This window comes from Macrosteles quadrilineatus, unplaced genomic scaffold, assembly GCF_028750875.1.
Source record: "Macrosteles quadrilineatus isolate MER2022 unplaced genomic scaffold, UCM_ALF_1.0 Scaffold_1__1_contigs__length_201487025, whole genome shotgun sequence".
Lineage (NCBI taxonomy): Eukaryota > Metazoa > Arthropoda > Insecta > Hemiptera > Cicadellidae > Macrosteles > Macrosteles quadrilineatus.
Genome location: NW_026542594.1, coordinates 81,440,762 through 81,454,538, shown reverse-complemented (window position 1 = coordinate 81,454,538; position 13,777 = coordinate 81,440,762). Strand labels below are relative to the sequence as shown.

At 34.5% G+C, this 13,777-nt stretch overlaps 1 protein-coding gene across 1 annotated transcript; it reads left to right on the top strand.

Moving 5' to 3' along the window:
• Window positions 1-3,955: 3,955 nt before the first annotated feature.
• Window positions 3,956-5,599, top strand: LOC128998323 (uncharacterized protein K02A2.6-like). Its single transcript, XM_054424423.1, has one exon. The coding sequence runs from the start codon at window positions 3,956-3,958 to the stop codon at window positions 5,597-5,599; it is 1,644 nt and encodes a 547-aa protein (XP_054280398.1).
• Window positions 5,600-13,777: the final 8,178 nt, after the last annotated feature.

Here is a 13,777-nt window from a genome sequence, read left to right as displayed (position 1 = left end):
TTTCTCCGTAGCCATTAGGCGCATAATAAGCTTCAATATAATAAATTGTTTGTTTTTTTAAGCTCAACAAAGTGGTTTGAAAAGAAGTTGCTAAATTTTATGTTTTTAGGGTAAAAAATGGGAAAAACCAATTTTTACCCCATAAACCCCTGTTCCCATGTCCGATCATGCTGGTTCGCGAACTCGTTCGAATAAACGTAGGTTTACACGTTTGTACAAAATTTCATTAAAATCGGATCATTTTTGCTCGAGTTATCGCGCTAACGGACATATATATATATATATATATTTCTTGATGAAAATGCCAAATGACTTTTATATTCTTGAGGAGATCTTGATAGAGTTTATGATCTCGTCAAGAATATATATAAACTTACACTAGGCTGTTAAGGGGACAACAGAATAAGAGAACAGTTGACTGTTCTCTCAACAGCGTCTGGTATAGTAAAATTTGTCAGTATTGCCAACCTTCATAAAACAACCACCAAATGAGAGGGAAAATAGATAATAAGAGGACAGCAAAAGGTCCCTTTAACATCTTCCCACATGGCATGGCTGTTGAGAGGACACTTAACCGTCCTCTTATTCTTATGTCCTCTTAACAGCCTTGTGTAAGCTTAAAGTGTCCTCTCATCAGCTCCATGTATAGTAAGCCTGGTATTAACATTAAATTTAGTTTTCTTTTCTTGATTATGAGTTTAATTACGTAAAAGGTTAGAAAAAATGTTACATTAAGATATGGTCTAATATTAATATTTATCACTGCCTATACATACCTATGAAAATGTTCTATACTACTGTCCAGCCGCATAAATATTTCCAATCCCCATCCATCCAATATATATTTTCAAAATCAAACTCTTTTCGCATCACTCACCCGCGTACCCATATAAAATAATGTTATTATTTTTAATTTTTAGATTTTTTATGCTGTATTATTGTTTTTGATCAAAAGTTGATACCCACGTAGTGTGCCTGAATTTTAACCGTTTTGCCGTATCTCTTTTTTCCGTACCGTTTTTAAGATATAAGCATTTCTAAAACAATAAAGCAATGCCGCTCCGGCAGCGCCTGGAGTTTAACCTTTGCACCTATTCTAGAGCCAACGTTGACATTATAATACAGTGCATTGACATACAAATGAAAATGTTTAATATATTTAACAAATGGTACCCATATACAATAATGTAAACTAGATGGCTGTCGCAGAGGCATCCACAAAATTGAGCGGAGTCATCAGGGTTCCATATAACATATTGTTATGACCTTCACCGTCGAGCTTCATAATTATTTTTACATACATTTTTAAGTGACGAGAACATTTGTGTAAAGATAAATATTGGTGTAATTAGATTAGCTACACGTTGATTCGTAAAAAAAGGGGAGTAAAAAACACGGAGATGTAATTTTAGGCATTTTCGGAGACCTGCATTTACATTTTAAGTTTAAACCTTCAGGGTTAGTCATCAACTTATTCTAAAACGGTGGTGAAGTGTTCGTGCTTTTGGTCTGTATAGAGTTCACATTATTTATTACCATATGTTACATACAAATAACAAGGTTGTTTACTTTTTGTTGTCAGTTAGTTTTTACATGATTAAAGTCAAGTTTCGTTTTACTAAGTTGTACTTTTTAATTGTATAAGTGAATACACGTTATTGGCGACGAGGAATTAGAACTCACACAATGCCGACATCAGGTAGACATAGACGACATCAAGACGATCCAGGTACCGATGAAGTTCGTAATGAAAAAAGTATTTGTAATTTTAAATGTGACTTGTTCGACCCGGACACAGTAGAGATTGATGTATGGCACATTAAGTTTACTACAGGTCTTATACTCAATGGAATTAACGATGATGAAACCAAACGCTTGCTATTCATAAACGCTTTGGGCACAAATGTATTAAGCACACTGGTTAACCTTTGTAGACCTAATGATTTAAATGACTTTAAGTATGAAGAACTTTTTAAACTATTGTTGGACAATTTTAAAACTAAAAAAATCGCCATTGCAGAAAGAGTCAAGTTTTTTTTCACTGCGTCAGGGCTGCGAGAGTCTGACGGAGTTTGCCAATTTTTTGAGGAATAAAGTAAATGATTGTCAATTTCCCATTCAATTTTTCCAACAAGCACTTGTTACCGCTTTTGTAATGGGGATATGTGATAACAATATAAGATCCAAACTCATGGAGAAGGATTATGAAACGTTCTCAGAAGTCATTAACGTAGCTAATTCTCTTTTCTCAGTAAAAGATGCTTCATTAAATAGTTTTTCTCAGAGGGAAGATTGTAATGTTTTATCTCTAGTTTTATCTCTAGGACCATGCTTTATATGTGGTGGTAAACATCTGAAAAGGAATTGTAACATTAAAAATCCAAGATGTTACAAATGCGGGAGTAGGAATCACATAACTAGAATATGTAAAACGGGACAGGTGGAGAAACGACACCTTAAAAGCAACATTGTTGAGAATGGTCCAAAGTCAAAGGAATCCGGTAGTAACGTTGTTGATAATGATGTAACTAGCTATAATGATACGAACTCTTTGGGAGGAATACAGGACGTTCTTTCAATCGGAAAGCAGGCAACCTTTTACCCGATACTTATTCTTAATATCTTACTCAATAACCAGATCGTAAGGATGCAGTTTGATACAGGTAGCTGCGCTTCAATTATCTCAGATCATACTTGGAAACAGATAGGAAAACCCGACCTTTTGTTAAGTAAACAGAATTTTACTTCATTTACAGGTCATTGTGTTAAACTTCTTGGTGAGATGGATGTAGAAGTTGTTTTTGCAAACGTTAAAACCAAACTCAGAGCTTTTGTCGCTTCGGGTGTCAAACAAAATATTTTGGGAAGAGATTGGATTACACCTTTATTTCTCCACAAAATATCACTTTCCGATTTGCAAAGGATATGTTCAGAACCGTATAAACAAACCTTACAAGTAGAAAATACGGATCAACAACTTGCCAAACTTGTGGATGAGTTTTCTGACGTCTTTCAACCCAATGAAAATAAATGTTCAAAGACAACTGCTCATTTGTACCTAAAAGAGGGTGCTACACCAGTGTTTAAAAAGGCAAGGCCTGTTCCTTTAGCTTTAAGGGACGAGGTTAAAGAAGAACTTGACCGGTTAAAAAGAAATGGTATCATTGAAGAAATAGACCATTCAGAATGGGCTGTGCCATGCGTGATTGTAAGAAAACCGAATGGAGCTATTAGAATATGCGCAGATTTTTCAACGGGACTCAACCAAGCATTAAAGGTGCAGCAGTTTCCATTACCAACTCAAGACGATTTATTGACCAAGATAGGTTCTGGACAAAAATTTACTACCCTTGACCTCTCTGATGCTTACCTTTCTATTCCCATGGACACAGAATCTAAAAAACTCCTTGTCATTAATACTATTTTTGGTCTTATGCGATACAATCGACTGTGTTTTGGCGTAGCTCCTGCTACGGCAATTTTTCAAAAAAAGATGCATTCTATGCTTTCTGGATTAGATGGAGTCGCTTTCCTACTGGATGATGTCATTATAACAGGAACAAATGACACTGAACATCTAAACACGTTAAAAGAGGTTTTGAAACGCATTGAGGACAATGGTTTTTGTTTAAACAGAGCTAAGTGTCACTTCATGAAGGAAAAAGTCAACTATTTGGGTCTATGTATTTCCAAAGATGGAATTTCGACGAATCAAGACAAGATAAAGCCCATAGTAGATATGCCTGAACCCCAAAACATTAAACAGTTGGAATCATTTATAGGAATGGCAAACTTTTACTCAAAGTTCATCCCAAACTGTGCACCATTAAACAAACTAAGGCAGAAAAATGTTCAATGGACATGGACAGAACAATGCTCTCAGTCAATTAACCGTATTAAAGATGCTTTAGTTTCCACTCCTATTCTAGTACCATTTAATAGTGAATTACCTATAATGGTTGCAGCCGATGCTTCATCAGTGGGGATTGGTTGCGCAATTTTTCATCGATATCCTAACGGAGAAGAGAAGCCGATCGCGTATGCTTCTAAAACACTGAACAAGGCAGAGCAAAATTATTCGCAAATTGAACGAGAAGCTTTAGCTGTGATTTATGCTATTAAAAAGTTCCGCATCTACCTATGGGGCACACATTTTCTGATCCAAACAGACCACAGACCTTTATTGTCTATATTCGGATCCAGCAAAGGAGTGCCAGTAACCACGTCTTGCAGAATACAAAGGTGGGCTTTGTTTTTAACAAACTTTCGTTTTGACATAGAATACGTTTCTACTAAACTATTTGGGAAAGTTGACTGTTTAAGACGTTTGCCTTTCGAGGAAGATGTCGAGTTTGACCAAGCCGATGAGAGTTACAGCACCGTAGTTGGATTAATATTCTCAGGTAACATAGATTGTCTACCAGTTACGGCTAAAGAAATCAGTGAAGAAACGTCGAATGATGTCACTCTTAATCGGGTCAAAGAGATTGTATTAAGTGGATGGCCAAACAAGACAAACAATCTGGAGTTAAAACCCTATGAGTCAAGGAAGAACGAAATATCCATACATGAGGGCTGCCTAATGTGGGGGGTTAGAGCAATTATCCCAGAAAAGTTCAAGCAGAAATTACTTATGAACCTGCACGACACTCATTTAGGAATGGTAAAAATGAAGGCGTTGGCCCGAGATCGTTTTTGGTGGCCATCGATGGACAGTGACATCGAAAACGTGGCAAGAACTTGTGCACTATGCAACTTGTATGCTGCAAGAGAACCACAGAGAAAGTTCCTCAGTAATTGGCCGAGATGCACTGACCCTTGGACCCGTAAACACTTGGACTTCGCTGGACCTTTCAGTGTTTTTCTTTTGGTCGTAGATGCATACTCCGGTTGGCCAGAAATTATAAAGTTGAACTCTATGACTACTTCAGTAACAATCAAACAAATTAAGCTGTTAATATGCCGATATGGAATCCCTAAAACCATAGTGACAGACAACGGACCCTGTTTTACGTCCTTAGAATTTGCACAGTTTTGTAAAGCATTTGGAATCGACCACGTAACCACTCCACCTTACCATCCGTGTTCCAACGGACAAGTTGAAAAATACGTCTGTACCATGAAACAGGCGTTGAGAAAACTTTGCCAAGAACAATCCCCTAAAGGTTTGGAAGCTGACTTAAACAACTTTTTATTTAAGTACAGGTTAACACCACACATAACTTCTGGAATGTCACCTTCTGAGTTGTTTTTAGGACGTCAGCTAAGATGTATCTTAGATTTAGTTCAACCCCAAAAAGGAAGTCAGATTAAAACAGAAGAGGGAGAAAATAAAGATGATAAAACAAAAGAGGAAGAGAATAAAGAAAGAGCCACTACTAGCCTAAAAAACTTCAAAATAAATGAACCTGTGTTTTGGGCAGAAACCAGAAACGGAAATGTTGTGTGGAAACCCGGCGTAATCTTGAAGAGACTAGGGCGAAACGTGTGGAAAGTTGAAGGTAACGATAGAAGAATCTTTAAAAAACACGCTGACCAACTTAAGCATAAAAACCTTCTTGAAGACAAGAACAGTAGTTCAATCTCGGCGAGAAGGTGAAGTGTTCGTGCTTTTGGTCTGTATAGAGTTCACATTATTTATTACCATATGTTACATACAAATAACAAGGTTGTTTACTTTTTGTTGTCAGTTAGTTTTTACATGATTAAAGTCAAGTTTCGTTTTACTAAGTTGTACTTTTTAATTGTATAAGTGAATACACGTTAGGTGGTACAGTTTTAACTTAGAAATCAACCCTTTACGGTTTCGAATCCTACCATTTTGGCTACTAATATAACAGGGCTTTATGTGATGGTTAGAGTATAAGTGAAACCAAGAAATATATTATCGTTACAAAAGTTATATTAACATTCACATTTGCATTTATTCAAGCATTTAAACCATAACCTAAGTGTTACACGTTAATAATTTGTATAATCAATCGGAAGGTGATCGAAGACGAAGATTAAGCCGTCGTGCTTTGGCTAACATTTCTGTGCTTCCTAGTCGTCCTTGTCACAGAAAACATACTACTATAACCATTATAGTAGAACTAGGTGAAACCCGTCGAAATCGACGGTTGCTTTAAAGGCTTACAACAATTCTTCTTACTGCGAAAAAAAGAGTGAAATTACAAAAATGGTGCGCATTTAGCATTGTTTAATGAATACGGTAATAAATAGGTGTAAAACAATAAATAACTATTATGCGTTAGTTACAAAATATGGTTGATCATTCAATGAATAACATATTTCTTATATCGTCCGTCATAGGAGTTATTGTTACTATGTTAACTGGTTTATCTTCTTTTAATGAATATAATATAAAGAATGCTTTTGGAAGAACCTTTAAATAGCATTAAAACCGTATTGGTGGATCTTTTGTGTTACACACTTCTGCGATTTCATCAGTGTTATGCAGATTAAATCTGTGTGTGTGTGTGTTTTTTTTTTTAGAAAATATATGTTTGTTGAGAAGGCACGTTCTTATTTCAAAGGGAGGTCCACCCTAAAGCTGTGAAAGTTTTATTTTTCCTTCGTCACGTCGGTCATCATACCGTACTTCTGTGCCAATGAATAACCCTCTAAATTTAGCAATTTTAGCATAACATTGATTCGATGACATGCGGATGTCAGTTGTCTCAGCCTTATCAATTACATTAAGTGCTCAATATAATATATCCTCGGAATGTTAGGTGTAGTGGAATATACTTGTAGTGATGCTGTCTTTTATTCTCGAAATGAGGGACCTCGTTCTTATGGCCATGCGGCTTCATTGGCAACAAATAATGCAAATGACAAAGCAATGCTGCATTTTCAAAAAGCAAATACTGTAAATTGTTACGTAAATAGTGAAACATTTCATTTGAAGTTTACATGCATTGTTGTTAATCAACGTATCTTAGAAAGGATGAGGATATCTAGTTCAAAAAGAACACGACCATTCTGTCATGACAGTAACTGCTTAAATGGTAATTACTCTTTGTGAAATTTGTTTTACATTCGAAGTGTAGTGTTATTTTCACAAATCTTACTTAAGGCCAACCAAGTGGGCCCCGGTCCATAATAGGCCACTGCAAAACATCTTTCTAGATATAGGTACTATTTTAATTTTAGGCAAGGTTTCTGCGTTTGGATATTATTAGACACGATAAGAGCACAATGAACTTCTTCTGCAGATCTTTATAATCTTTTGGTTAAGAGAAATATAAATTTAATTAATAAGTGTCACAATCCAAGCGCATTAAAATGGCTCTGGCCTGAACTTTTTTGTAGTATCGAGTTTGGACATTTTGTTTATGTGACTATCTGGGTAAGTTACCGGTGCATCTACATATATAACTAGCTGAACCCGGCAGACGTTGTCTTGCCTTTGACTATTTATAATCCCGCGGGCTTTGCCCCGTTTAACTTCTTAATTTTCAAGATGATCTCGTTCGCATGGCTCAATCACGTCCTGGTTGAAGTTCGTTCACTACGCTCACTCACCTTTAGGTTGGAGCTCGTTCGCTGCGCTCACTTGCCTTCAGGTTAGCTCGTTCGCTGCGCTCACTTGCCTTCATATTAGCTCGTTCGCTACGCTAACTCACCTCCGGGTTGAAGTTCGTTCGCTACGCTCACTCACCTTTTGGTTGCAAATTAGCTGTTGTCATAAATGTAAAATAAATAATAGTGCTGCACCCTGTTGGTAATCCTTGTAACTTTAATGCTATTGAACATCATAGAACAGAACCAACTTGTTTAATTGAAACAGCTGTTAAGATTCATTAATTCCATCTATATCTATACTCTATACTATTATATAAAAATCTAATGGTGTCTGTATGTGTATTACTAATAGGTGCAAAAACTACTGAACCAACTGGGCTTAAATTTTACAAAAATATAGTTACCATATCAAGGACCATTATAGGACTATTCACATTTCAATACTGACCGTAGGCTTTGCCCCTTTGGCTTTAAAAGTTCTGCGGTGAACATTTTAAAAGTAAATATTGATTGGTCTCCAAGGCTGTGATGAGAACCCTAACAAATGTTTTTTTACATTTGCTTTGACAACTAAATGTTAACAAGAAGAACTGCTAAACTGCATATTTCACAATTTCAGACAGCTGATAAAAGAAATTAAATATTATATTTTCCATAACTATGAGGTAGGTTTATTTTAATCTAACCTTTTATCATGGATTATTTATTCTAAAACTATTTCAATGATTATAGAAAAAAAGATTCTATAACCGTTGCTGTATCAACTCCTGCTCTGCTTTGGATCTTAAAAGCGTCTAAGCTGCAAATAATGTTATTGATTATTGGTTGTTATTGATGATGTTATTGATAATGTTTCATGGAAACAGTATGCAAATTACAATGTATAGATGTTTTGTATGAATGAGGCTACTTTAAATAAATTCTAACTGCTTAACTATGTGTTAGATTAACTTAACATAACTTGCACATCACATTGTTTTTAATATGTATATTTAGGTAAATTAAGTTATTGTGTTTTGCTAAACCTATGCTTAAATTAAACTAAAGAATATCATCAATAACTAAATTGTACTATTGATATTTTGTTTTCTAAAATCTGTTATATATGTGTAACTATTTAATTATCAAATGGTAATACAAAATACTCTTATTTTATTTTAACATAGCTTTCACTTCACATTTACTTTATTTGATGCATTTATTATAATGATTGTGTTTTGCCACACCACTGATTAAATTAAACCAAGGAAAATATCATAAAACTAAACAGTACACAGTGTTCTTTTGTTTCTAAAATCAATGAAATATCTGTTACTATGTTTACTTAATGGTAAGTGTGAAAATGTAAAGGCAATGGACGATGGAACTGATTAAAAGAACTGGTTTGTATATTAAGTTGTTTGTTGATATTTTTGTAGAGTAAAATCAGAGATGCAATGAAACGTATACTGTATTTGCTATTACATTTTTTAGTCCTTGATGCTTTGATAATCATATTAGTTTTGTCTGTTGTCTTTAATGCTAAATTATTTGATTAACATTTTTTATAGTACCTATAGATATAGTTTCTTTAATATTTCTAAAGATTGATAAGGCACAGCAATATTTCGAAAGTTTATAACAGCTGACTTAGTTTTGCTAATGATTTATTGTGAGTGAAGAAACTGAAAATGGAAGAATTTGTGATTTAATCTAAAAAAGAGTGAAATTAAAAAAATTCATTTAAATTTAATAATCAGTATTTTTGCAAATTTTTGCTAAATTGAAATTTAAAATGGCAATAATAAATTAAAAGATATGTAAGTAAGGGAGATGAAGGTAAATCATGTATGTCAAAGTTTTATTCAAAGATTTGGTCAGTTTTCTCATATCAGCCTACAAAATATTTAAAATTAATCAAAACCAAAATGGTGGTATCCACTACTTAACAGATTTAAAAGTCATAACTTAAACATTTCTATTAAGGCCATAAAAGTTCAATTTTGTTTCCAAAAGCGTTGGCGGATGTGTAGGTAACTATTATATGCAACAGATGTAAAGATTAAAATTTTCTATTTTGTGTCCTCTTCCCTTGCAAAGCACGGGTACAACAGCTAGTTTCTCATAAGGTTAACATGGGAAACTCCAGAGCCACTGAGGCGGAGCCGATTGGAAGGATCACAAAATTAATGGTGTATAAACCTATTCCATGACATTCTACACGTATGTACCAAGTTTCGTGGCAATCGGTTCAGCGGTATCTGAGTTTATCACTGCCAAACAAACAAATATACAAACATCCTCTTTTATACTTATAGATTCTGTAAGACAACATTTTTACCAGAAAATTGTGGACGTCTGGTAAGTCGCAGAAAAGTGGGAGGGGTCTTAAATTAAAGGTCTTGACCCCAGGGACTCGGGAAAAATAGCAGAATTCCCATAAAGTTACCAGAAAACGAGATATAACGTAAAATATCCACCATAAGAAAAACATGGGGACTGAAAAACGTCTGCATTCTATCAGCTGTTACTTATTTATTTGCAATGTTTGCATTTATTGAGAAAGTCAATGTTGTTAAATAATGTTTCAAAATGAAATATCTTTGTTTAATTTTTCCCCCTGTTTTTATAATGTGTGAAGTAACTAGACAGGTAGGGGAAGACCTGCAAGACGTAGAAGAGTATCCAGGAATTCATGCTGAAAGAGAATGCCATGTAAGGCCTAACTGTGAAAGAAATCCAAAAGCTGGTTTTCAGCCTGCCTTCAGAAGAACGTTGAAAAATGAGTTGAGTGTTGTTTTCACTATCTAGGTCCTCTTAACAGAATTTGCATGCATTGTGGCGCATTTCACTTCGCAGAGGAGTCCACAAATGGACATTTCTACGCATGTTGCTACAATGGACTTATTAACATGCCACAACCACAAGTAAATGACGAACTAACAGAACTGTTTTTACATGATTCTAACTTCATAAAAAACATGAGGCAAAACAATAGTGCAATGGCTTTTGCGTCGCTTTCCGATACACAAAAAGAAATCCCGGGAAATGGGCCTTACTATTTTAAAATTCAGGGACAAATTCAGAGATATATTTCTGACTTACTACTGCGAAATGGGGAGTTGCCTTCATATGGACAATTGTGTCTAAATCAGGGGCTATGGCCCCTACAGGCCACTAGTTTTGAGATATTTCTTTTAGAGATAAATTAAATGGGTTTTGTTGCCGAGTAGCGCTAGTAAACATGTACAACCCTATTCGTTAGTTTAATAACATTCAAAGGCTCTATTCTGTTTTCACTAATCTGAATGAATACATCGAAGTAACACCTCTAAAATGTCTGCCATAAATTGCAATTTTGCAGATTAATGACTTTCTAAATCATACACACATGTCTTTATAAAAATTATTAAAATATTAATCCAGTTGCTGTAAACCACTATTAATTTAAACAAAATATGAACACGGCTCATATGGGCAACGTGCCCTTCTGCACTTGTATTATTTTGTATTGTATTACACAATCGAAATCTTTTTTAATAATTGTAAACATGTATGGAAATGATCTCATGAACCTATCTGTCTTGAATAATAAGACAATATATCGGCAAATGTGGTCAAAATGGCAGACACCAACCCGTACAATAGATATAATATAATTCGATAAGAAATAATTTTAAGAGTTTCTGTAATATTAAGATTTTCCAATGATTTCGTAATTGAACGTTATATTGCAAAACATGAGGTGATGCAGAACAAAATAAATTTTAAAATCAGAAAATTACATTGCAAATACTTCTTTTTGACAAACTCAGTAGTGTTGTTTAAAACGCAATTGAAATATTAACAGTTGCTTCATTAAAAAGTAGTGAAAAATTATCCATATGACGATAATGTAAACAAATCTGGGAAGGAAGCTATAAATGATTTTATTTTAGGGCAGAGCCCTAAGGGAATTTACCTAGTTTTTCTGTTGATGGCTCTACTACAGACCGATACCTTTTCTTGGACACCTCTACCAAGTTGCTACGCCCTGCCATTCCCTCAAATTAGTGGGGACAAAGTTTCCAATTAAATGTTAAGATTCCCCCATGTTAATCTTATGGGAGAAACCCCAACTTTGACGGAAGATCCTGCCCAAACTAATAAATATATCAAAATATGAAAACCCTTTTACAAATCTACAAATCAGAGTAATTTTTTTGGCACCTTAATCATCAAAATCGGTTCAAAAATGAGGGAGGAGTTTTGTTCACAAAAATCGGCTAAGCGTTATATATACTGTATATAGATGTTTTCTGTATCCTTGTTGATCTCGACAAGATGGAACTATTTGCTACTTGGCGGCATTTCAAACACATCATAAAATCCACAATTATTGAAGGAAACCTGCGTATGGATGATATGTAAATTTTGTTAACGTGTATGGTTTTCATTCAATCTAATTCATCACTTTTTTTAAAAAGCTAATATTAAAAATTCAGTTTTTCTCAAGTAAACCAATCACATAAAAAATATTAACTAAGACACTATTATTTAAAGAGCTGTATGTATTACCATGTAAACACATAAACTTTGTTCGTATTAAAACATGTAGTTCTGTTCTAAAAAACCCCACAAGATTTATAAACTAACTAGAGGACCCATGCTGCTCCGCAGCGTTGAAATAAATATCATATCCAAAAAATAATTAAACTTTTACGAGCAAATTTCGTTTACATATAAGCCGAGTGAAACTGTAGAAAAATATATACCGATGCTTGGTAGGAAGTTTGTTTGTGCTTACCTTCAATTTGAGGCCTCGATCATGAAAATCGGTCTAGTAGAAGAGCCAAACGAACCCGGAAAAAAACAGGTTTAACTCCCTTAAGAAATACATGGGGAGCAAATTTCACCTAATTATAAGCTGAGTGGGACTGTGGATAGATATATGCCGATGCTTGATGGGAAATATGTGCGTGCATACCTTCAATTTGAGACCTAAATCATGAAAATCGGTTGGGTAGAAGAGCCAAACTAACTCGGAAAAGAAAAACCAAATTGTACTCCCATAAGAAATACATGGGGAGCAAATTTAGTTTACGTATAAGCCGAGTAGGACTGTAGATATATATATATGCTGATACTTGATGTGAAATCTGTGCGTGCATACCTTCAATTTGAGACCTAAATAATGAAAATCGGTCGGGTAGAAGAGCCAAACAAACTCGGAAAAGAAAACCCAAATGTTTTTAATAATACAGGGTGAGTTTTAAATGAGTTCCCCCGCCCTATTTTTTTCTACATTTCTTAAGGTATCAACTTCGGACCACGTCAGATCATTGTAGTGTAGTAAGTACTTCGTTTTGACTGGGTATACATTTTTGGGCGCAATCTTGGATCCGCCATTATTGGATACAAAGTTTTTTTTCAAATGTAAAGGTTGGGTTGTGACCCATTGTTTCAAACTAGGATTTTACGCTGATTACAATGCCGCAATTAGTTTCTAAAAATCTTGATCCGTTCTAAAGTTATGAGGACTTTTTATAACTTAATTTTTAGCCCATTTTAACATTGTGCATTTACAAACTAAGACCATAATCTCAAAATAGTGCTAGATAAAGATGAGTATACACCACCATTCATTGTCGACCTATTATCACTTGGTTATGACGGATATATTTTTTCTGCCGCCATCTTGGATCTGCCATTTTGAAATGTGATAAACTAATTTTAATATGAAGGTGGTGTTGTGACCCATAATTTTGAACAACTTTTTTATGCTGAACTCAATGCCACAATCAGTTTTTGTTTCTCAGGCTTTCTTGGTGAAATATTAAAATTATCTTACTTAAATTTCCAATATTTCATAAAACAAATATGAAAATGCAAAACGGATTGCAAATCAGAAAAATCCAATTTTGGCATTTTAAAACTATTGAAAATATACCATTTAGGCTGTAGACGTAAAAGTACGGACAAACTAACTATTTATAACAAAAAAATATTTTTGTGTTGAAATTTAAAAACAATTGTCTCAAACCCTACACCAAACAATGCTGATTCATAATGGTTAAAACAACTATGATCGATAACGTCTCTAGCCAGTAATGTTTACTGACCTTATGGCTAGAGACATTATCGATTCACACGGGGACCCGCGTGAAGTTGGCCCCACCATAATGAGCACAAATTATAAAAACATGTCCATAATTTAGTGCTGAATTTGTGCTTCTCAAAGGTATACATAAAAAAATTTGTGCTCAACAATAACACACAAAAAAATTATAAA

What these genes read in the sequence shown, in the direction of transcription:
- LOC128998323 (XM_054424423.1), top strand. Translation starts at nt 3,956, where the DNA reads ATGGTTGCAGCCGATGCTTCATCAGTGGGGATTGGTTGCGCAATTTTT.